Genomic DNA, 24,303 nt, shown 5'->3' on the forward strand with positions numbered 1-24,303 from the left:
GTCTCTACTGAGTTTCTATCAGTCAGTACTCTACCTTGCAGTTGATGTCTACGTTTAGAGCCTTCAACTGTGCTTATTCATACAAGCACAGGACTCGCCTCAGACTATAAACAGAAGCCTTAGCAATACTTTTTCAATTTATTTCCCAGCACATTAACTGTACAAATATTCATTGTAAATAGTTATAAAGCTGTGATTTGCCTGCTCCTAATGGCCATGATCATGGAATTTTAATGCAATATGACTGCTTTAAGACATCTTCATTTAAACCACAGAAAAAGCTGAAAGCTGCTCAACAATGTACAGCTTCCCGGGTTATAGCACCACTCTGCTTTAGCCTTCTGTTTCTTCTGTTATCTTTCAAATAGCTCTGAACAAAACATTCGGCTCTAAAAGGCATCAAAGGCCACCGTGAGCTGGCCTCTGACACTGATCGAAGGCACTGACATATAAAGTGGTGCGTGCGTTTGTGTGAGAAATTGGTGCATCACCTCAACTGCAAGACTTGTGCGCACCCAAACAATGCTTTGAACTCTGAAGGGTTATCTAGGGCATTCCTCATTTCCCCTGTTTCTACATCCCCGATTCCTTTCCTCGCCTCCTCTTCTTGCGTCTTAGTCCCACTCACGGGAGATGGGGGCGAGAAAAGGAATTGAGGATGCATCAGCTGTCATTGTATCTTATGCGTAGCATAACCGCGTTCATTACAATTTATATATTTACTAATAATTTAATTCCCTTTTTTTTTTTAAACACATATTTATGTCACGATTAGAGCAGTGGAATTGTATGTAGCCTACATTTAAGATAAAAAGTAATATCAAGGTTACAACAGTGAAGAGCAGAAAGTTGATCGTCTCAAGTAACTACAACTTATGAATACAGAAGGAACAGTTACGTTTGTAGAAACCTGCCACGGTTTGAGGCTATTTCCAGCAGTGTGTCACACCTGTTTTACACGTTGCGGGTCAGGAAAACACTTCCACTGAGGATACACCAGTGTTTGCTCGCTTACAGCTCCTCCGGCAAGCCTCTAGAAAGTATCTGTCCCTTTTTTGTTCCCAGTCGTTCCATCTCTGCCTCCCTGCGACGCTTAGTTTTGTAATCTGCTTTATCGATTTCCGTTTTCTCTCTCTGGTTCCAGATATCCCGATATCTGCCCTCTAATTTAATCAGACATGAATAGAAAATTGCTGTAAAGCTTGCAGGTTTTCATTATGCTCTCTCGCACACTTTCTCAGCATCAAGGCTGCAGATGTGTTGCTTCTTACGTAGTATAATGAAAGCAGTTACAGTGGTGTAGTGCTTTTTATTGCACCCTACCCCAAAAAAGTATTCTCCCCATCTTCAGAAGACGTTAGGGCAGTTGTACTGGCCAACGACACACACGTCTTTTTAATAAAAAGTGATTCAAAGAATTCTGTTTCTTCCTACTACCATTTCCTTTTATTATGCTCAGATATAATCCCTGTTTCCACTTAAAGATGCTCTGTGGAGTTTGACCAAAGTTATCTTTACATTCAGCATTACATGAAATGTATTGTGTGTCCCCTTGAGCTCTAACTACCAAAATACATTTCCTTACTCGCCAAACATTTCCAAAGCAGAACATTTTGGAACATGCATTGTTAACACCCATGTTCACTAGCCTGCAGTCTTCGTCTTCCCCGCCTTTACTGGCACATTGCTGCATTTCTTGGCACATTACAGCCACCTGCAGATCGGTGGAAAAGTGTGAAACCGTTGGCAGGACTGTGCATGTAATGTGCGAACAAAGGTCAAAAACTCCACAGGTTACCTTTTTAATAACACCTAATCCCTGAAGAGGTGTACTGTTGTTATCGTAAACATTGTAAATATGACCTTTTCCCTTTTTGTGCAGACACACCATCCCAGCGGGTCCAGTTCATCCTGGGCACAGAGGACGATGACCTGGAGCACGTCCCCCACGACCTCTTCACTGAGCTGGACGAGCTCTCCTTCAGACATGGCGGTGCCACTGAATGGAAGGAGACGGCCAGGTCAGAAAGAAAGCAACTCGAGGCACAAACGGCATGACGGCAACTGCATAAAGTGAAAGCAGTGCAGAAAGATAGACCTTTTCAAACTTAACATAAACATTTTAAATGGGCCCCCATTTGTATTTCCTGTTGAAATGCTTGTTAATGCAAAATCTGACAGGAAGTAAACTTGGACCAAAGCTATTGCCCTAGCAAGGTTTATAGATCTGTTGGCTTTTTGTACAGACATTAGTCTTCAGAATTATTTTTAATTCATCTGTACGAAAGCTTTGAAGCATAATTAAAGCATATTATTGGGTGGAAACCCTGATTTTAGGTACCATGATCATGGTTATTAGTCACTATCAGCCTCAGTGGCTACATTTACACGACATGTTTACCTACAGGTGGCTGAAGTTTGAGGAGGACGTGGAAGACGGCGGGGAGAGGTGGAGTAAGCCCTACGTGGCCACGTTGTCACTACACAGCTTGTTTGAACTGCGTAGCTGCATACTCAACGGCACCGTCATGCTGGATATGAGGGCCAACAGTATCGAGGACATCGCGGGTACATTTTCAATACTCACTGAAAGATGCATGACATATTCTCACCATTTTACTGTGTTTCTTCTGTAGCCGTGTGGTGACTAGTATGAGAAAAACAATGCAAATAACTTTTCGTCACTATAGTAATATAACATTCAGTGGTCCGTATCTTGCTGTGTGTTTACGTCCCTGTCTTTGTACCACTCAGACATGCTGATAGACAGCATGGTGGCGTCAGGCCATCTGAAGGAGGACTTGCGCCACAACGTCCGGGAAGCCATGCTGAAGAAACACCACCACCAGAACGAGAGAAAACTCAGCAACCGCATCCCTCTGGTGCGCTCCTTCGCTGACATAGGCAAGAAACATTCTGACCCGCTCTTGCTTGAAAGAAACGGTGAGATCCAACGACGCACTCGCATTTCTTTTTCCTCCACACTTTCCACCGCTGGGTGGAACTATTCCTAAAAATCCACTGTTCAAATCCCCCAATGCCATCGTAGAAGGTGGATGGTAAAAGTGAGTAAAATCTAGAGAGTGATCTCAGTCGGCCCCAAAAATGAAAGAGAAATCTGGGTGCTACTGACTGTGCTAACCTGTATTGCTGGCCTGGCTCGGGGTTTTGAATTAATGATTGTTTTCACTCCAACGGTTGACACTCAGGAAATATTGCTTCACCTGCAACTGGAGTCAGCATTGTGTGTTTGTTTTTTTAACTGGGCATGGCCGCAGTGGTGTTGTGTGGTGTGCATTTTAAGATCCTGTGATTTCTAAGAATGAAAGAAATGTCACATTCTCCACCTCCGTGCCTGTGGTTTTTGTTAAGCTTGCATTTTTAATCTCATTAAAAACGCAAATGTCAAAGGTCAAAAATACATATGTCACATTGATGACTGGTGATGATGTATGTCTTGTGTCAAATGAGTGTGTACGGTGTAGGATTTATGACTGGTCCGTTGTGGTAGAGCACACGTTTGCTTACTGTGCACTGACATCGCGCTAACTCATCCTCTCCTGCATGCACGTCTCTCTGAACTCCGCGTTTCACCTCACCTCCGACGTGTCGTATGATCCGTTTGTTTGGAGTTGAATGAGACGAGCTGTTGTGGCCCTCGCGGACCCTCCCACATGCCTCACTGAATCATTCTTAGTGTCTTCTGCTCACAGCCATGCTTTCCACTCAAGCACGATTCTCTCTAACTACACCTCGTGCCCCGCTCCTGCTGCCCACCCCTTCTGGCTGTGTCTCCTCCAGATACCACCTCTGTGATGTACTCCGACTTCACGTGTTTTTCCTCTCTGCTCCATCCCTTATTCCTTTTCCTCCTCCTATCCCCTGTCTGCCATTGTCTCCTCTGTTAGGAGAGGGCCTGTCCTCTTCACGTCTCTCTCTCCACAAGCCAGGGGAAGCCTCCTCTGTCTCCAACCTCTCCCAGAGACGAGAGTCCAGGATCTCCGTCCTGCTCAGCAATCTCCTGCCCTCTTCTTCTTCCTCCAACTCTGGGCACGCCCCAGGCCCTCCGCTCCTCGCCACCCCTGAAAATACCCCATCCGCCTTCCGCCGCTCCTCCCAAACCCACGGCGCAGGCCATGGCCCTCAAGGCATCCCCGAAGTGGTGGTATCGCCTCCCGAGGACGACGACCCACAAAACTCTGCAGAAGAAGCGGCCTCATCACCGGAGCTCAGCCGGCGAGCATCCTCGGCATCCTCGGCATCCCATGGCTTCGAGCTGATGCCCTTAGAAGGCAAATATCTGTGTAGCCTGCTAGTGTGAGTCACGGCTTGAACAGAGAACACTAGCACTAGCATGAAAGCTCTGCTCCCTGTTTAAGGGACAGTTCACTCCAAAAATAAAAATGCGTATTTTTCCTCTTACCTGTTGTGCTATTCATCAATATGGATTGTTTTGGTGTAAGTTGCCCAATTATTAGACATCTCTACGGCTGATATCTCTAAAACTAGACGACTCGCACCAAAATAATCCAGATTGATAAATAGCATGACTTTTTGACTTTGGGTTGAACTGTCCCTTTAACTTCCAACCCTGCGGTCATCTCATCAGTAACAAGCAAGGCTCACTCACTAAGACGCTTTTCCCACTCTATTTATCCACCGTTCTTTGACACTTCTCTCTGCCTCATGATTCTTGCTTCTCTCTCTTCTCTGTGTGCATCTATTCCACAGACTCATTCTTTTCTACTAATATCACTCGTTCTCTGTTCTCTCCAAACTCTTTACTTGTTTTTGCCGTTCAAACTCCTCTCTGTCTCTTAACACATTTTCAAGACATTCCTCAGCGTCTATGACTTGCTTGGCCCCGTCCCCATTCACACCTCCGACATTGTCGTTGCAAGGCTGCCTTCCAAATTGTCTTGGTCTGTCTTTCTCCCCTCCTGCATCATGTGATGTTTTATTGCCACGTTTAGCTTCCCCCCATCTCTTTTATCTCAGTCAATGCATTTCACGTAAGACCTGCTAGAAGGGATGTCCCGATCATTTTTACTTTGACTTTTTGTCAAATTCACTATTTTCTCACTTTTTGTGTGTTATTTAATCTTGGGTGTCTGTAGTACTTATCATATGTATAAGATAGGTGCATTATACAGTTGCTCAATACGAACTTAACCTCAAGGAGGCCTGTGTTCAAATCATTAAAGCCAACCCAGACTGGTTTAACAGCTTGATATCTGCATCAGTGCTTTCCTATTATACAGTAGTTTCCCACAGAATTTAAAGCAACAACAAGGAACCTTTTGTGTGGATTTTAGAGACACCTGTGGACAAAAGCGGTAGTGTTTACATGAGCATCAACCCCTTTTGTTGTAAAGGTCTTGTTCTGGCTAGCACAGGCATTTGTTTTGCAAGTGAGTGAAAGAAAGACTCAATGTATTTAGAGGAAGTTATTTTTGTTCAAGCTCAGTGCATCGGGGCCTTTTTGATAGGCTACATTTTCAGAGCACAATTTAATATGAAGGACTAAAAATGGATTGGGGTTTTAATTAGTGATGCCGATAAATGTAAAAAGAAATACCTTTAGTCTCAGTCACAGATCTTACAGATAGGCTCGGGACATCCCTGTAATATACGTGTTTTATCCCCAGGTGACCCATTTTGAGCACACACACACACCGATATAGATGTCATGCAACTTGTGCTTTCCCCATTGATTCAGTTGGCACACATGCTCTTCGTCCTCATCGATTCCTAAGTGTAAACATTCTTTTACCCGGTTTAAGAGTAGTAATATAAGCCAGAGACCAGGGTGGGCGTATTGGTACTGTATGTACCATCGTATTGGCACCAGCAGTGACTTTTTGTTCTTCCCAAAACCAAGCCTGCTCAGTTTATTAATAGACTGTGTTTGCGTTTCAGTGTGCGTCTGTGCTTGTCTCACTCTGGGAATGGCTCCATTTCAAAGTTTGGGTCAATAGCGATCACTTGGTGGGAGCTGTATCTGAAGGGTCGGGGTGGTCTTATTATAGCTGAGAAGCTTCTGTAATTGTACCCTCTTCAAGGAAAATACTCAGTATTTCACGAGAAGCCAGCGTCTTGACATCAGTGCGTGGGTTATTAGTCAGAGGGGGAGTTTCAAACCTTCATCATCACAGTTTAATAACACTGCATGTCATTAAATCAGCTCTATTGTACAACGTTGACTTAAAATAGCAACTGTGTATTGAACAGCTATATAGCGTTAGACAGTCAAGTGCCCTTAATATGCCATTGAACGCAATGTGTCTGGATGAGGTTAATAACGAGTGAGGACATAATTCTAGTAGTCGACGGTGTGCTTGCCATTTCTTTAGACATGGGCTGTAATGGTATTGACTTGACCGCTGGCTATTTATACATATACAGGCCATGGATCCATTGAGCATGAAGTCATGGGTGGAATACCTGTACACAGGCCATGCAGGGACTCACTGGTACACTCGCTCCATGTTATTCTAGACCTGTGTGAGAGCTTTTTAAAGTCTAAGCTTTTCCCTTTGAAAGTTTTCTAAAACATTAATCTTATTAAAGATTCTTTATAAATGGCTGCATCTAGACTTATTGGAACCTAGTGTCTTTACGTAATACCTGTACATTAAATACGTCCGTACAACTACGACAAAAATCTTTTCACCTTTTTTAATCAGAAAAGTCCCAGTGCTATCAGCTCCACACGTCAGAAATGCTGTATCATTTTAGGTATTTATGTTACTGTTTTGCATATGAATGGGGGAGCGCTATGACGCCACGTTTGGGGGAGCATTCCAGGGCTTAGCTTCCTGAATGAAGCATGTTGGCAATTGCAACCTAAGCTAATCCCTCCCTTATTCCAAGAGGCTTTGTCGGGTATGTGAGCAATCATGCTCGTGTTCAGCAGTCGCAGCTTCCCAGCATCCACTGGGGTTACTCCGTGGTACAGTTCAAGGGTATGGATCACTGGCCAGACCACATGCTGTTTATATATGTCACATTTTAATTTTGTTTGGGATTATTGTAAATTAAAATGCAGCATACTGCGTAAGCCTTTATTAATGTATTTTGTTTGACGTTGGCTTGATTACTTCCTGATGGCAAAATGAGAAATGTGTGCATGTGGGGAAAGAAGGAAACCCTGGTAAAAGAAGTGTTACTTCAGAATTTCAGAGGATAGAATGCAAATGCTATCCTTTTTGATTCAAATACACGCCTCCCTCATCTCATCTCCCGCTCTCATGTCACCTCAAGTGCTAGCGTTTCCTGTGTCTGGTAGGGCTCAAATCGCATAAGCAATGTTGAAGTGTGCAGCCAATTATGCACAGAAATACCGGAGCATCACCACTTGAAGGTGCTGAAGTCTGAGGAAGGTTGAACTGTCGGGCACATCACCTTTTAGCTCAAAGCTGACATGAATTCAAGCAAAGCAGGACTGACTTAAGCATCAGAGTTATGAGCTCAACAGATGGGCAGCAAATAGGAACAGTGCTCTGTGAACTCTATCGTCTTCCCCGTGGAGAGACGTCACAGTGTTGCTGCTCTGTACCAAATCATCACATCTAGTGATGGTTGTAGTGGAAGAAGTCTTTTCACTTGCAGCCAAACATGTGAAATATTAAAAGGCTAATCCAAATACTACTGATTTAGGCTACATGTTTATTATGAGCTTGATCGCCTATTTGTTGTATTTAAGTTAATCTTTATCATTGTAGAATACTGGATTTTAATCACATTTAATTGTAAATAAATGTGGTTGGTAAAGTAGATGGTATAATGGAATATATTAGAGCTTATACTAACCTGAGAAGTAAAGAAATGAGCTTGGGACATTCTGGCACTAACAGTAAAGTGACCACTAAGACTAACTAATGAGGCTAAGTAGCTGCATATCATGCATATGATGCAGTGGTTAATTTTTCTGCTCATATGACCAAAACAGAATGTAAATATCCCACGAAAACAGTACTGATCGGTTTAACTCGTAGCATTGTGACTTCGGGATTTTGTTTTGCAAAGAACTCGCCTCTGATCAAAAATGAGTACAACACCTGTGAAATGCCATCGCATTGTATGTCAACGATGAAAATACCTCGGGCATTTATTTTAGTAGAGAGAAAAATGAAAGACGCAACGCATTTAATAAATAGCCTTAAGTAACGAAATAAGAAATGGCATATCATGGTGACGCACACTGCAATTCTCAACTTCTCGACCTGTCTTTGCTTTCCAAGTACTGACGCAGTGTCCATCACCACTTTGTCCCTCCTGCCCTTCTTCTCCCCTTGTCCCCTCCCCCTAGGACCACTGGTGTCTCCGAACTCTGTCCCAAACAACCTGGATGGCAGCAAGGCAGTGGAGAGGAGACCTTCCAAAGTAGGGGTCAGTAGAGAAAGCGGCAGTGTCGACTTCAGCAAGGTAACCTAACCACAGTACTGAGCACAGAAACAGTCCATCATGGTGGAAGGGCCCATGGGTTCATCAGTGTCTTTCTTCAGTTTCTGGACTTCCACAGACATTTCAATGGTCTGTTTTGAAAGTTGCCTGACTGAAGGCCACCATCACATACCCATCAGCGCTTTTCTTGCAGTCCCAGTAAGAGGCTTAGGCTAATGGACTAAGAATTAACAACAAAGTAAAAGTCTTTCATCGTTACGTAACTGTGTTTAGTTTTGGAAAAAGTCCTCCCTCGCATGGCCTCCAGTCATCCTACCATTTTGTTCTTCATCCATTAAGTAAGATGGCAGGCCGCCAGAAGTAGTTATCATTATGAAAGCATCCATTATGACTGCCAAAAATAAGGTGCAGTGTTTATGAGTAAGAGGATACAAAGGAGGGATGAAGGCAGTCTTTTCTACTCGGAGATAAAGAATGTGTTGATGCTCAAATCTGTATATAGCATTACACAGAAGAGAGATTATCTTCAGGAAAATAAGACGGCAACTGACATTCTTTGCACAGTACTATGTAGTCCTACATGTAGCTACTAACTTGCCTTGTCTTGTAGTTATCATCATTAGTTATCATAGTGCACCTGCATGTGTGTCCTTGTAAACGAGTCCCTCATTCATTCTTTCTCTCTGTTTATCATTAGTATTAGTTTGCTTATCTGACTCTTTCATTTCATTTCTTCCATTTGTTTCAGGTGGACATGAATTTCATGAAAAAGATTCCTCCGGGTGCTGAAGCTTCCAACGTACTGGTGGGAGAAGTGGACTTCCTGGAGAAGCCCATAATTGCTTTTGTACGACTGTCCCCTGCCGTCCTCATCACAGGCCTCACAGAGGTGCCGGTGCCCACGAGGTACATTCATTTTGAATTGAACGATATCATGATAACTGAGACTTTTACTCCAAAAATTCTGACTCACGTCAGTTTGCTTTAAGTTGCTGCTGGAGAATAAGAACTCAACAGTCACATGTGACTAATATGACCTGGGGATTTACTGTGGTTCTGAATACAGTAAATCTGTGTCCACAACCTTGTTTTCCCTCTTTATTCTCTACAGTCTGTAGCTCCAATGCTCATTACACACCAGTCACAAGATGGTGGCTTTGGAAAACAGAGAGACAACTTTGGTTTGCTTTTGCATATATTTTGGCAACAATGTTTAAATTGGGCCTCAGCATGGTACATGGACACATGGGTGATGCCATAGACGATTTCACTATTCCAACTAATCATGTCTGTCACATGTCAAGAAACATAGCAATGTGTCAGTCAGCGAAGGCAGGAAAGAAGACTGCTAGCTAGCAAACATAGATGTAAACAATGTAGCTATCAAAATATTGAGAGAGAGAAAATTAACTTTGCAAAACCAATTATGTAGTTTTTAATGTTTATCATCCTCAAGGATATCCACAATTAATTTAAGTGAGAAACAATGAGTGTTGATTTAATTGTTGACGTGTACACTCCACAGAGTACCTTTCTAAGTGAATATGTGCTGTTGTGATTAGTATTGAGATCAGTGTTATTCATGGTGCATTTCATGATTATTTGTCTTTTTCAAAGGTTTCTTTTCCTGCTTTTGGGTCCTCATGGCAAAGGGCCCCAGTACCATGAGATTGGCAGATCCATGGCCACACTAATGACGGACGAGGTGAGACAAAGAAAGAGGTCTTTTAACTTATTTCAGCTTGAAAACTGTATCAAAAAATGATGAGGTTCAGTTTACAATTTTAGGGATTTAAAGATGTATCTTGGGCTGTTGTTTTTTTTTTTTTTTTTTTTTTTCTTTTTTTTTTTTGCTGAGATGTTTAATAACTCCGAATAATATTCATTATGTAGATTTTCCACGATGTGGCATACAAGGCCAAAGACCGAACGGATCTCCTCTCGGGGATAGATGAGTTCCTTGATCAAGTGACTGTCCTGCCTCCTGGAGAATGGGACCCCACCATCCGGATTGAGCCCCCCAAGAATGTCCCATCTCAGGTTAATGACTCTCTCTGTCAAAGATTGTTCAGTGTGTGTGTGTGTGTGTGTGTGTGTGTTTTACAGACATATAAAAATGAAAATGCCATGTACAACAACTGATGCAGAGATCGTTTACCAGCTGCATGCTAGCACAGTACACACTTACTACACCTCACATACTATATTTAAGTCTGGTCTCACGAACCTAGAAGTTTCTTCATGTGTTTTTCTGTAAACACACGGAAGTGTTTTTCACACTTTACTTCACGCCACTATAACCACAATGAGAGTGCCCCCTTATGGATTTAAAGCATCATGACAGCAAAGGAACTGAATTGTGTGAAACTGTGTCCTTTTTAAATGTCTTGACTTGACCTGCAGATGAAGAGGAAGGTCCCGACCCAGCTAAACGGCACTGCGTCTCCAGCTGGAGAGATGGAAAAGGTTGAGGACCACGCAGGACCTGAGCTGCAGAGGACCGGGAGGTGAGTTTGCCACCATTGAGTTTAAATGAGTTGTGGAACAAGTGCTTCTTGTTAACAAGAGCTGCAGGAGAAAACTCATCGAGCCCCTTTCCCTCTGGACAAGAAACCCCCCACTAATACCCACTAACAGCTGTCTTTTGGCTTTAGTGGGAAAGGTTATACAACCGGCATTCATTCCTTGGACAAATGACTCTTCAGTAGTTGTGCGTATTTATCAGCTCCAGCTCCGAGCCGCAGTTATGGAAACATGACACCCTGTTGTACGGCGCTTTCTTTCTCATCTCAGCCACAAATTCAGTCTGTCTCTGTCCAAGTAACACTCAAAGAGACTGAATGAGTAACAGATATATATATATAAAAATAAGTAACCAGCTGCTTTCTATTGGTTACTAATCAGGTTCCTGGCGTCGAACTTGACGTGTACTGAGAGGCTTGATCTTCTACTTTGTCCGGTGGGAAAGGGACTTGAGAGACTAAGGACCTCATTGTATCTTCTTAAGTTACAGCGACTCATTTGTGGCTACAATAGTTTGAATTTCCTCGCTGCAAACACTCTTAAATGACCATGAGATATTTTCAGTATTTTTACAGTACGTGTTTCTTCCTTACCCAGAGCGTAATAGCACTTGATCTATAAGCGTTCAGTAAAAGCTTTTAGAATTATTTCTGAGATTCCTCACATATCGTTAAAGTAGAATTTGAATGTGTATGAAATGTCCAATTTGATAAGCTCAACATCACTGTGTTTTAAGCAGGTACATGTCTACTGTACTCTGTGAAGTCAGTTGCTGACATTTATGGGTAACTCATGCTGGGTCTCTGGAGACGGAACAAACAGAGGAGGGAGGGAGGGAGGGAGGGAGAGAGAGAGAGAGGGAGGGAGAGATTATTTGAAACCTCAGACAGAAATGCACACACACATCAGTTGCGAGGCACTGTATTATTTACAGTTCCACTCTGCTGCTACTATAAAAGGCTCATGCTATGAGGGAGCTACTGGAGGACAAAAGAGTGCAAGGAAGTGTAAGAGGCTAATATAAGGAAAAGCTATCAGAAGCTGTATAGAAGAGACAGCAGGGGTTGTGGAGGCAGGCAATAGGGTTATTCCAGAGGTGTGGGGGGGGGGGGGGGGAAAGAAAATGTAAGAAGACTTCTCAGCAGAGCAATTGGACAGGTGTCAGAGGAAAGAGAGCAAGATGTACACGGTGAGAAAAGGAATGAGATGACAGGCAGCACCATCACAGTGTCTCGGTTTAGGGCTTGAGTATTATAAAGATGCATACTCAAGCCTCAGCGTCAAGTAAAACAATTTGAATACCTTTTTAATTAGTGTTCAAGCAAACAGTCTTGACCAGTTAACTGTGTCAAACTGGCCTCAACACCTAGTAAATATGAATTAATGCTAAATCAGTTTTAATCACATTATATTAAGAAACACTGCATTTGAATAACAAACTATAAAGAGAACAAGGAAGCTTGTGTTGAATGACCATAAAATGACAATTTACAGGGTGTTGGTGTTAAGAGACCTGCAGAGCCACTTTAGTTAAATGGCTGCAAACATTTATCATTTTTATTATTCACTTTAGAACCGTTACAGTTACCTTTTTATATCTGAAACAATCTCTATGGAATTAATAGATGGACCACTGCTTCACATTCAAGGGTTTTATGTGAGACTAAATTAAGTGCGTTCTCTTGCCATTCCGCCTACCTAACGCACTGATGTACTATTGATTAATGTACGTTATTATATAATATAGCATTGTGCACTCCTACTTGAAAATTCAAACATAACTTACCTCTTCCAGGATATTTGGAGGTCTGGTCCTGGACGTCAAGCGGAAGTTGCCGTTCTACTGGAGCGACATCAGAGACTCCTTCAGTCTGCAGTGTCTGGCCTCCGTCCTGTTCCTCTACTGCGCCTGCATGTCCCCCGTCATCACATTTGGGGGTCTGCTCGGGGAGGCAACAAAAGGCAACATAGTGAGTCTGAAAGCTTGACACTCAAAAGTCAATACTTTGTGCTTTTCATGAGCCCAGTGGGACTCAAACCCCTAACCCCTGGTTGTCTGTATGCCGTGTATACTTAAACAACCAGAACATAGTACAATTTTGCTATCATATGTGAGTATATAATTTAATTTTCTTAGTATTGTGCTGGCACTGTGTCAAGGAAAGTCACCATAATCTGTCACCCCCTTCACCGTGCTATCGCTTTCTCATCTAGGTGGGTGTCTTTCACTGTGAGGTCTTAATTCACTGTCCAAAATAGGATATGATGAATAATCCGCCTCCCATGGACCATGCATCTGTTATCATAATGCAAGCTTTATAGTGTCTCTCTTTCTATCGCTCCCTCTGTCTGCCTCTCTCTCTCTCTCTCTCTCCTGTTTAACCAGATGTCCTTACTAGGACATGGACTGTTTGCATAGGCACAGTCTGTGTGCTGGTGTGTGTGATGCATCTGAGTAAACTCAGCAAGCGAGGTCTACACACAGATATGTCTTCCGACAAGTCAGCGGGGGCGGAAGCATTCAAACTGTTTTTGTCTAGCCTCTCAGACGTAGCCCCGAGTGTCTGTTTAATCAAAAGTGTCTGTGTTCTTGTTGGGGGGGTCTCTTCTTCACCTCTCTCTCTCTCTCTCTCTCTCTCCTCCTTGAGTCTCTCCCTCTCTATCCTCCTTTGGCTGGTTTCACCTCCCACATCCTCCCTCACTCCCTCCCTCTCCTGTGTTTCTACAGAGTGCCATAGAGTCTCTGTTTGGGGCCTCACTGACGGGAGTGGCTTACTCCCTCTTCGCAGGCCAGCCCCTCACGATTCTTGGCAGCACGGGCCCGGTTTTAGTGTTTGAGAAGATCCTCTTCAAGTTCTGCGCGTACGTTCAAGCAAGTCTGCTTCATGATACGGAGTCAAAATACTGATAAGACGAAATAGTCTACATAGTATGCAGCATTTTGTTTCTAAGTGAATACATTTTCCTATGGATTCCAATCGTCTAATTGGCCCTAATGTGCGTGTGTGTACCTGCGTCCATTCTCCTCCGTGTCACCTTTTGTCTGTCTCTTTCCCAGTGACTACGGACTGTCCTACCTGTCGCTGCGGACCAGCATTGGTCTGTGGACAGCCTTCATGTGTCTGGTCCTGGTGGCCACAGATGCCAGCTCCCTGGTCTGCTACATCACCCGCTTCACAGAGGAGGCCTTCGCTGCACTCATCTGCATCATCTTCATCTACGAGGCTCTCGAGAAGCTCTTTCACCTGGGAGAACACTACCCTGTCAACATGCACAGCAACTTGGACAACCTTACCCTGTATTCGTGAGTACTACAATTACTGTTCCTTTAATATTTAGGTTTTATGTGTCTTGTTCAAAGAGTGAGTTGAATAAACTATGAAATTCTCTGATAACTAATATGTATTTACTGCGTATGTATTTACTGTTTAAGTCAGAGCTAAAAAGTCCCTTTTTTATGCACTCTTTAGATCAGGATGTCATTTTAAATGCTAAAGAGTTGCATAAAGCAGCATATTATGCACATGAAAATATCCCGTTAGGAACAAACTGCTGAAAACTGTGATAGCAGTGGCTCGAGCTGTTCCCAGTTCATGTCTTCCCCAGAGAGGAAATTACCCCCGTGCAAAATAACACATTTAAAAACAACCGATGCCAGCAGATTTGCTGCATCCTGTGTTTTTAATTGACTTTAAAATGAGCCAAACTTAAGCTAAGCATCCGTACTTTGCTCAGCATTTGTTCTCTTGTCCCCAGGTGTCAGTGCTCTCCACCGGTCAATGCCTCAGAGGAGCTCGTGCAGAAGTGGAACAGCACAGGAAACGGCTCGGACTCTATCCCATGGAGCAGCCTCAATGTTTCGGTGAGACCAGCGCACAATGATCTCCGCTGTCATGTGCAGGAATCACACTCATGTATAGGATCATCGGCCTACATCCTGTTATGTACATACATTCTCACACTCGCAACAACTCCCTAATTCACACTGATTAAGTCAGACACTTTAACAGTATTGCAACAACTGCAACCACCACAAGAACTGTGACTGGCCTGACAAAAACACCTGCAACCAATAGTACTGTCAGTACTGGAACAGCTCAAATTGTTTTACAATACTAACCCAATACTCCTTTTTTCTCTAGATGTGTAATACCCTCCATGGGGAGTTTGTGGGTCCTGCCTGCGGTGATCATGGGCCCTACATCCCAGATGTTCTCTTCTGGTCCGTCATCCTCTTCTTCACCACCTTCTGTCTGTGCTCCTTCCTTAAGCAGTTCAAGACGGAGAGATATTTCCCCACCATGGTGAGGTGTTTGCTTCATTTGTTATCTGCATTCTCTTCTCGGTACTACTAGTACTACTCTTAAAGGTATAATACGTAACATTTCCAAAATGAAATGCCTAAACGTATACGTTATATATTTTCTTACTTTAGCCTAAATGTTTCCAACAATGTTCAAGGTAACGGTGTGTTTTTATTTGGTTGCCTGTCAATGGTGTCATGCTCCCTTTACCCCAAATATGTGTGGAAAGGATCCGTCTTGTGTCAAACTAAGTTCATACGTGTAATGATGAGTAATCCTTGTTTGTTGCATTGGCAGCTCTGTGGGACATGTTTACATGCTAATTTGAATGCAGTGTGGAATTTGCTGTAGATTACAGTGCTAGTTATGAAGTCATGAATCAAGGTCAAGGTTGTTGTTTCAACAATGAAGACAACAACTCCCATGATCCCTTATAGGGCTGCACAAATCAAAATCGCAATATGGTGTGCCAAAATACAATTTTTTCATAAAATATTGTCGAGCTGCAGAGATCTCTGAGTCTGCACATCATATTCCTCAGACTTCAGACAAAACATCTTTGTTTGGTACAGATCCCGTCACAAATCGCACCGTAATCAAGTTTTTCAATAACAATTAGAGTAATTATGTAAAAATTAGCATTCCCTCTGTTATCGCATTCCATATCTAAATTGCAATATCAGTCAAAATAATTGCAATTAGATAATTATCATAATTGTTTACCACTAATCCCACACTAAGTCCTCAAAGTCCAGAAATGAATTACATACGTGACAAAGTAAAATACATTTTTATACGACTGGTTAATAAAACAAATAAATTCCCATGAGAGAGCAGGGTGTTCTTTCTACTCCTCTGTGCAGATCGAGCTTAAAGCTTCTCACGCTATGTACATGTTTACATTGTATCAGTCATTAGCATGCTGGAGCAGTCCCATGTACAGAAAGAAAAGACTTCCTTGCATCCGCCCACACAGCACCAGCTAGTCTGTTATCACTTGGTCTTCTGTGTAGGCAGGTGCTGGTATTGTTACGCTTCTCACTGTTGACATCAATGTAATTATTACTTTGTTGGATCTCGACAGTGACCTTAAGTAAAAGGCTGGGTGTGTGTGTGTGTGTGTGTGTGAGACAATAGAGAACACATAATAACTGTGTTGCTTGTGTGTTGTGTTCTGTAGGTGCGATCCACCATCAGCGACTTCGCTGTGTTTATAACCATCATGGTCATGGTGTTGGTGGACTATCTAATGGGGATCCCTTCTCCTAAACTGAATGTCCCTGACCGCTTTGAGGTAGGCATCTATTCCAGCACGTCTGTCTGTCTTCATGTCTTCAAGGGGACGTCACACATTATTACTTCTGTAAAGTCATTCTTATGTAAGCAAAGGTCTAAATGTTGTACTTAAATACATTTAAGCTCAGTATACTATTCCTTAAATGTTGTTCAAATATTCTCAAATAATGAAGCTGTGCGTAATATAGTAAATGTAGACCATTCCTGCTTTTCCCTCACAGCCAACTTCAAAGAACCGAGGCTGGCTGATGGACCCGTTAGGAGAAAATCCCTGGTGGACGCTGCTGGTGGCGGTGCTTCCTGCCTTGCTCTGCACCATCCTCATCTTTATGGACCAGCAGATCACTGCAGTCATCATCAACCGCAAGGAGCACAAGCTGAAGGTCAGACCGGCCGCTGGAGGTTTACTTTTGCCAGAGTTACATCTTAGAGTTACAAGCAGAGTTTCTGTGGTGGCGTTCATCCCTTCTCTTAACATCCAGCTGTGCAAACTGTAGCTGTGCAGCATCTATGACAGAAGTCATGTTTTGAATTGGTGTATGTGTAAGCAAATGTATTAAAATGCACCTTGTAATTCTTTTTAATTCTCTTTTAACTTCATTGGTGCCGCCTCCAGCTCTTCCACTCTCCTAATTTGCTCTCTCTAAACCCCCCCCCCCCTCGTCATCTTAATTCTGTCTGTCCTTCTGCTGTGCTCATCTCACAAAAATGCTTCAACTATAATCTCTTTCAGCTCTGTTTTTCCTGAGGTATTTGTATGCCTCCGGGTTTAGCAGTGCTACCATTTATAAAAAAAATACTTTTAATCCACCTTGAAAATACATAAAGCAAAGATTAGAAAGTATTCCAAGAGTGGATGAGCAAATTATGCAAAGATTGTACTCCTGAGTCTTGTAATTCTATTTTTACTTGAAGTACATTTGCTCTCCAGTTACAACCACTCATTACTGCTTCACTGGCTCTCAAACGTATTTGCGGTCTCTCGTCTCCGTGTCCCCCGCAGAAAGGCTGTGGCTATCACCTGGATTTGCTGATAGTGGCGATAATGCTGGGTGTGTGCTCCATCATGGGCCTGCCGTGGTTCGTGGCTGCAACCGTCCTCTCCATCTCCCACGTGAACAGCCTGAAGGTGGAGTCCGGCTGCTCCGCTCCGGGAGAGCAGCCCAAGTTTCTGGGCATCCGGGAGCAGCGCGTCACTGGATTTATGATCTTTGTCCTCATGGGCTGCTCTGTTTTCATGACATCGGTGCTCAAGGTGAGATACGGGAGAGGCACTGTAATGATTCTGGCCTCACAATGAGAAGTTCATCTAAGTAGCTACATATCAGGTCATTATTTTCAAGTTTTCACTACATGTCCTGGTGCAACAAATGGCATGATACAAGTTCCTTTCCTGAACTGCAAGTTGAATAATTGATACTGTTGTTATACTTCTGCTCTTTACAGTTTATTCCTATGCCGGTCCTGTATGGAGTCTTTCTCTACATGGGTGTCTCTTCCCTCAAAGGCATTCAAGTAAGACTCTAAGATCAAGTTTTTATTTTATTTTATTAAATACATCACAAAAGACAAATACAACTTGAACATAGTACACTTGAGTCAAGTTCTTATCCATCCCTTCCAATGCCCCCTGTCTCCCAAGTGCTGGACCACTAAGACAGCCATACACAATGTAATAATACATTGATATAAATATGTAGTCAGACTCGACTCTGCTGGTCTTTGAAGATAATACGCCCTTTTATCCCGAACAGAACAGCAGTCATCAGCGGTTAGTAAAGATAAGTTTTCCCCTTGTAGTTCCAACCCTTTGATGGTTATTCAGAAGAATCCGTCTTCTGACTACGGTATTGAATCCCCCCCCCCCCCCCCCCCTCTCTCCTCACCACCCCTCGTCGCTCTCATTAGCATTTCTTATCTCTCTCACTGAGCCTCTCGTGTCCTCCACAGTTCTTTGACAGAATCAAGCTGTTCGGCATGCCCGCCAAGCACCAGCCCGACCTGATCTACCTGCGCTACGTGCCGCTGTGGAAGGTCCACGTCTTCACTCTGGTGCAGCTCACCTGTTTGGTGCTGCTCTGGGTCATCAAGGCCTCCTCAGCAGCTGTCGTATTTCCCATGATGGTAATGACCTCAACTTCAGATTTCATGATGTGTTGAAGACACAGATTTAAGATATCAAGATATATGTCACAACACAGAGCGTGTGTTCAGCTGTAAGAGATATTTCTAATGTCACCATACATCATTGATGTTCTTTGTGGTTTCAGATGAAATTAAGATATTCAATATTTTCTCAGTGTAATATGTGTGTTTTTCTTCCGTTTTATTGCATTTTATTTATATTTATTGATGTTAAATCATTGTTCCATGTGTCTTTAGGTTCTGGCGCTGGTCTTTATCCGAAAGCTTCTAGACTTTTTCTTCACAAAGAGAGAGCTGAGCTGGCTCGATGACTTGATACCAGAAAGCAAGAAGAAGAAAGAGGACGACAAGAAAAAGAAAGCTCGAGAAAGTCTGGTAAATCTGGAATGTATAGTTTTTATATTCTTTAAAGTGGCAACATGACATTTGGAGCACTCCAAAAAAACTACTACTACTACTACTACTACTACTACTACTACTACTACTACTACTACTACTACTACTACTACTACTACTACTACTACTACTACTACTACTACTACTACTACTACTACTACTACTACTACTACTACTACTACTACTACTACTACTACTACTACTACTACTACTACTACTACTACTACTACTACTACTACTACTACTACTACTACTACTACTACTACTACTACTACTACTACTACTACTACTACGAAAAGACTAAGCAAAATTCAACCAAACTGCTGAAACTCTGACAGCCGGTTATAGTTTACGTTTAGCCATCTGCGTGTTTACTTTGCTGCTGACTGGGGTCTGTATGGTCCGTGTACATTTTGATAGTTTGTTTATTGGATTGAATCCCAAATGGTAAAAACTAGAAACAACTTGTTTTTTTCGTTTCGTCTTTCCTGCCACCAGAAGACTCGTTTCACCGCAGGAAACATGAAACGGCTTCGGGAGAGGGACCTTATGATGCATAAACGTCTTTAACATAATGCTAACACTGTAACCTCTCCACATTCTGTCCTGTGGTTATGTGTGCACTAAAAGTAATGTGAGCTCTCGCAACACCCAACCTTCAGAGTTGATTATTAAACTTGCCATGTTTAAGAAGATGTGAATATGACAGTTGTGACTCGATACCGTACCTGTATTTTACGTGCCTCACTGTGGTTTTGTGATTTAGGGTTCCGCTGCTGTTTTCACTCAGGAAAAAGAGTCCAGTCTGTACAAAGAAGGGGCTCGGGAACCGAAGGTCAACTTAGAAGACTCGAACCTTCTCAACATCCCGGTGAAAGCACTCTCGGGGAGGTAAGTGGTGCGACGCCATGGAGCACGCTGTGACGCCCAAAGCAGCATTTTATTTCAAAGGCTTAGTGAGGCGTCAAGTCTATTCTATTTTGAATCACACAGAGATGGAGATTTTAGGGTCTGACCCTTATGAGGCAACAAAACACATTTTTTATGCTTTATGGACGACGTTTAATAAAAATAGTTGTTATGGCTGAAAACCTTTCCAGAAACTTAGAGAAAACAATAAACTAGAGCTGTAAGCACATTTTCTGATGCATCATGTGGTCATGTACACCTTGTATTGGCAATTCTGACACTGGTAGTCAGCTGTGTGTTGTTATGTCCATCTTGAACAGATCTTACAGAATAGGACTAGTGACCCACAGCCTCCCAATGGAAGAAGAGGTAGCAGGGCTGTGTGTCTGATGGCAAACATCTGACCCACATGGCTGCGTTCTAACCCTCCTCACTGATACTCAGACAGTTGTCGCATGGCCAAAACTGTCAGTCAAAACAGAAACAATGGCTTTTTAAAACACACTGCTGTGTGTGTTGATGTGTTGTTTTTATGTTGAGGGTAAAAATGGTCCGTGATCAAACGTTTGTCTAGTTAAAATAATCGTATCCGTGTCTAACTAACTAATAATGTGTACGCAATCAACTCATGACAAATAACGTTTGTCTCTAATGCAAAAGGCCCACATTTCTTGACCCACGTAAACCTGGAACATACTGTGTGGCCCGTCTGCTCAGCCATTCTGTGCTGGTGATTTGTTTTAATCTCTGATTTCTATGCATGTTTGTGTCCGCTTGTTTCAACTCTCCCGCTGATTTGACGTCTACATGCCTGTCTTCTCTTTGTGTTTGTGCATGTGTGTGTGTGTGTGTGTGTGTGTGTTTGCATTTTTCGCATGCAGTTCTGATACTGACCCCTTGGTTGTAAATATCGCTGATGAAATGGACAAAACGTCAGCGTGGAAAGCAGTGAACTCGAGTGCAGAGTCATGTATCCAACCTGTGAAGCGTAGTGAAAGGTAGCTATGCCATCTGCTGGAGTTTCCCAGAGCCCCCCCTTCCCCTCCCAACTGCATTACTTTTGATATGATAATGTAGTGTCGGCAAATAATGTTCTCTGTTAGATTATTTCCCCCGAAATAAATTGAAGCCTATTGCTGCCTGGAAGATAGATCAGCTTAATATGTAAAGCAGGATAACTGTCCATACAGTGTTGGAAAAAGCAAAGATAAGCGTTCCTTCTTGTTTCCTGTCGCTAAAGCTTTTAATTGGATTATGTCAACATGAATACTTTCAAACTTTATGAGGAAATCCATAAAACATTGACAAATTGAATCTAGAACTGTCTCTATTAAGAGCTGCATATTTTTAACACAGTCCTCACATAACGCCCCATCCTCAAGGTGTACTGTTGGTGGTAAAAGCTTGTTCTGAGAGCACTGCCAATTGGGCGCCATCACTCCTCTCCGTGACAAAAAAAAGTTGCTCTCAGCCGCAGCACGAATTAGCACAAGCGCTCATCATTTCTGTCTTCTTCATCTCTTTGTAACAGCCAGGAGAAGATGGCCTGCGTTAGAGTCGACGTCAGCCCCGAAACACCAGGAAGGAGCTCCACTAACGAGACCTTCCTGTGATAAACGGAGGCCCTCCTCCCGTCTTGACGCCTCCCCATCCAAACCCCCCCCCCAACACACGACACCGTACCCCGCTGACGATCACCATCTTAATGGCATAAGGGGGCATAGCACTACAGCGTTCCCATCTTGGGGGCAGCGGGCGAGCTCCGCCGGGGCTGTGAGTCCTCCTCCACCTGAAGTCTTGTAAGTGTGCAGCGCGTGTACACTATGGCTGCCGCGATGCACCGCCGAGCGCACATCTCCGAGGAATGAAGGAATCCCGCTGTTACTGCCCACCGACGCTCACTTGTTTAGGAAGTCTCTCAAACTAGCAATTTCATCACGCATTAAAACCACAGATGCCAAAGGAAGGGGCCTCACTGGTGAGGATCGTGGACTGGTTGAATTGAATTTCACTTTTATCCCGCTGTATATTCTTGATTTCTGTTTACTGTTGTTGTTTTGGCTGATTACCGTACTGTACATTTTGGGGTCCTTCGAAGCTCATACACCACGAGTTGCCCTGCGCTGTTTGTTTCCATGTGTTTTCGGTTGGATTAAGACCCGTCGCCCAACTACACCAGCTTCAGATGAAAGCCATTCAGGTACTGTCGGTGCCAGCTGATTCTTTTTCGCAGATTGTATGGCACAGTATAGGAACCAAACCAAAACGGAGGTACATTCAGATAGAAACTACTCCACTACACACATCTTTGTAGAATTTGCTCATGAATCATCTCTGTCTGCCGGGGAACACTCAGTATTGACGTCGCTGCTCATACGTTGGTCGGTTGTTTTCACTGTAAACCTCACTGTTGATATTGTATGTTATCTTATAGAAATATTCTGTATTTATGTATGTATGTATGTATGTATGTATGTATACGTGTTCTTTTAATTTGTAACATTATAGGAAACCTACTTCAGAGGCCATATGAAGTCTGTACTGTACAGTAAGCACTTTGCCAGTATAGTTTCTTACCAAAAAACGGATTATAGTGTGTTAATATCTGCGTTAATTGTCTTTAGAGCTGTTGTTCAAATGTCAGTTAAACAACTCAGGAATCTTGAATGATTTCTGACTGTGGTCACTTGATATTTATTTTTTTTGTCACAAGGCAGTGAGAATTAACTGTCTACTGTATTCCTTTCATCGCTGGTATCACAACTATTTTAACAAATGCTGTAAATCATAAAATATAATAAGTTGAATAAAAAATAAAAAAACACCGAGTATTTGTTACCCAGCTAGATGCACCAGTTTTTATACTGTCTGTATTACTGTTGGTAATAGTTTGTATGTGTGCGTGGCGTAAAGATAACTCGGTATGTTTAGCGTTGCAAATCATTTTATGCAAAATATTTCTACAGTAAATGTAAAAAAAAAAAAAAAAAAAACTATTATATTCTATGAAGTTGTTCTTATTTTGCTAAGTGCAGTCCTGTTTTAGCAATAAGTATTCCATACCGTGCAATGTATGGACTCTATGAACCTGGCTACTATTCAGGCAAAGAGTAAATGTTGAAATGATTGTTTCGTGTCCACTTCAGCGGCTCCGTGTGTGTGTGTGTGTGTGTGTGTGTGTAGCTACAGCGACTCTACGGACAGTCGCTTACGTGCCTTGTCGAAGCGCTTTATGTTTGAAGTCTCGTACTGATGATGCATGTGTTCAGAACACCCGATGGCACACAGATGCCAAAGACGGACCATCATAACTTTACACCAGTGAACCAGTCTGTCCTAGTGTTGTTCCACGTCTGTGAGAAAGTCGTCAGCCAGAGCCAACGATCTAACTCAAATTATCTTCCATTTGCAAATGTTACTCCTGATACCGTTTCCTGGTGTGTGTGTGTGCGCGTGCGTGTGTGTTCTACTGTCGCAGCTCTGGTATTTGCTCACATGTAAACGCTCCGTTCTCGATATTGAGGTACTTGTTTCTTTTTTTGGAATCGATCAGTGAATGGCAAATTATTTTTATTTTTTTCTACCGTCAAAAATGAAGTCGGTGACATTTTGCCAAACCTCTATTTTCAAAAAGATCTTTAATTTGAATTCAGTCACAGGTATTGCACAAGTTCTTTCCTTACCTCATTGTTTGAGGGGAAAAAAAGAAAGTGTGAGCTGTCGATCGGTAGAATCAACACAGCGAAGTGAACATCCACCAACCAAGTACTTATCATTTCAGAATGTTTATTTTGATGAAGAATAACCTATTTTCACATGACATCGGTTTTAACGTTGCTGTATAAACTTAAAGAGGCGGATCTTCTATGTCAACAACACAAATGTGGAGATTTTACACTCGACCATCACTTGGTAAAAATGCATTAGTTCTGATGTACAGACGCACAACATCAGCGAAGCACATGGCGTCCTGTTCGACTGAATGATGCATTTTCTGTCATGACCGATTGGTGCAAAGCAATAAAAGTGAATACATGGTGACGTTCTTCTGTCTTTTGTTGGCTTTATGGAGACGATGCTCGTTGATTCTTACGTGTTTGGTAATTGTGTTCTCAGCTGGTGAAGAAGTGAACACTTTTAAAATCTGGTTCTTCAGATTATGGACTTCCATCACAATGAGAAAAATGCTCTATTTAATGGGTAACTCTGGAAAGACATGTCTATAAGTACTTACAGTTTATACCTGTAAGGTACATTACAGGCTACTGTACAGTCAAAACTACGATGGGACCAATTCATCAGGCAGATGTCTCTTATTGCAGAT

The 24,303-nt window shown here is 42.6% G+C and overlaps 1 protein-coding gene across 4 annotated transcripts in view; it reads left to right on the top strand.

Moving 5' to 3' along the window:
- The window catches only part of LOC142965120 (sodium bicarbonate cotransporter 3-like), a 37,707-nt gene extending 13,690 nt beyond the window's left edge, over window positions 1–24,017 (top strand). Inside the window, exons 4-26 of one of the 4 annotated variants that reach the window (XM_076105876.1) lie at window positions 1,883–2,021; window positions 2,408–2,568; window positions 2,755–2,943; window positions 3,909–4,292; window positions 8,312–8,427; window positions 9,155–9,312; window positions 10,024–10,111; window positions 10,300–10,446; window positions 10,810–10,913; window positions 12,725–12,899; window positions 13,658–13,791; window positions 13,988–14,233; window positions 14,686–14,791; window positions 15,072–15,233; window positions 16,414–16,527; window positions 16,751–16,912; window positions 17,533–17,784; window positions 17,976–18,044; window positions 18,480–18,653; window positions 18,912–19,049; window positions 19,837–19,961; window positions 20,861–20,977; window positions 21,511–24,017. In XM_076105876.1, the coding sequence (XP_075961991.1) occupies window positions 1,883–2,021; window positions 2,408–2,568; window positions 2,755–2,943; window positions 3,909–4,292; window positions 8,312–8,427; window positions 9,155–9,312; window positions 10,024–10,111; window positions 10,300–10,446; window positions 10,810–10,913; window positions 12,725–12,899; window positions 13,658–13,791; window positions 13,988–14,233; window positions 14,686–14,791; window positions 15,072–15,233; window positions 16,414–16,527; window positions 16,751–16,912; window positions 17,533–17,784; window positions 17,976–18,044; window positions 18,480–18,653; window positions 18,912–19,049; window positions 19,837–19,961; window positions 20,861–20,977; window positions 21,511–21,592 (3,542 nt within the window). In that variant the 3' untranslated portion in view covers window positions 21,593–24,017. The remainder of the gene's footprint in view (window positions 1–1,882; window positions 2,022–2,407; window positions 2,569–2,754; window positions 2,944–3,908; window positions 4,293–8,311; window positions 8,428–9,154; window positions 9,313–10,023; window positions 10,112–10,299; window positions 10,447–10,809; window positions 10,914–12,724; window positions 12,900–13,657; window positions 13,792–13,987; window positions 14,234–14,685; window positions 14,792–15,071; window positions 15,234–16,413; window positions 16,528–16,750; window positions 16,913–17,532; window positions 17,785–17,975; window positions 18,045–18,479; window positions 18,654–18,911; window positions 19,050–19,836; window positions 19,962–20,860; window positions 20,978–21,510) is intronic. The other 3 variants (XM_076105873.1, XM_076105874.1, XM_076105875.1) reach the window with 3 other exon arrangements.
- The last annotated feature ends 286 nt before the right edge of the window (window positions 24,018–24,303 follow it).

The sequence above is a fragment of the Anarhichas minor genome, unplaced genomic scaffold, assembly GCF_050575085.1.
Source record: "Anarhichas minor isolate MPS153535 unplaced genomic scaffold, ASM5057508v1 ptg000033l, whole genome shotgun sequence".
Taxonomy (NCBI): Eukaryota; Metazoa; Chordata; class Actinopteri; order Perciformes; family Anarhichadidae; genus Anarhichas; species Anarhichas minor.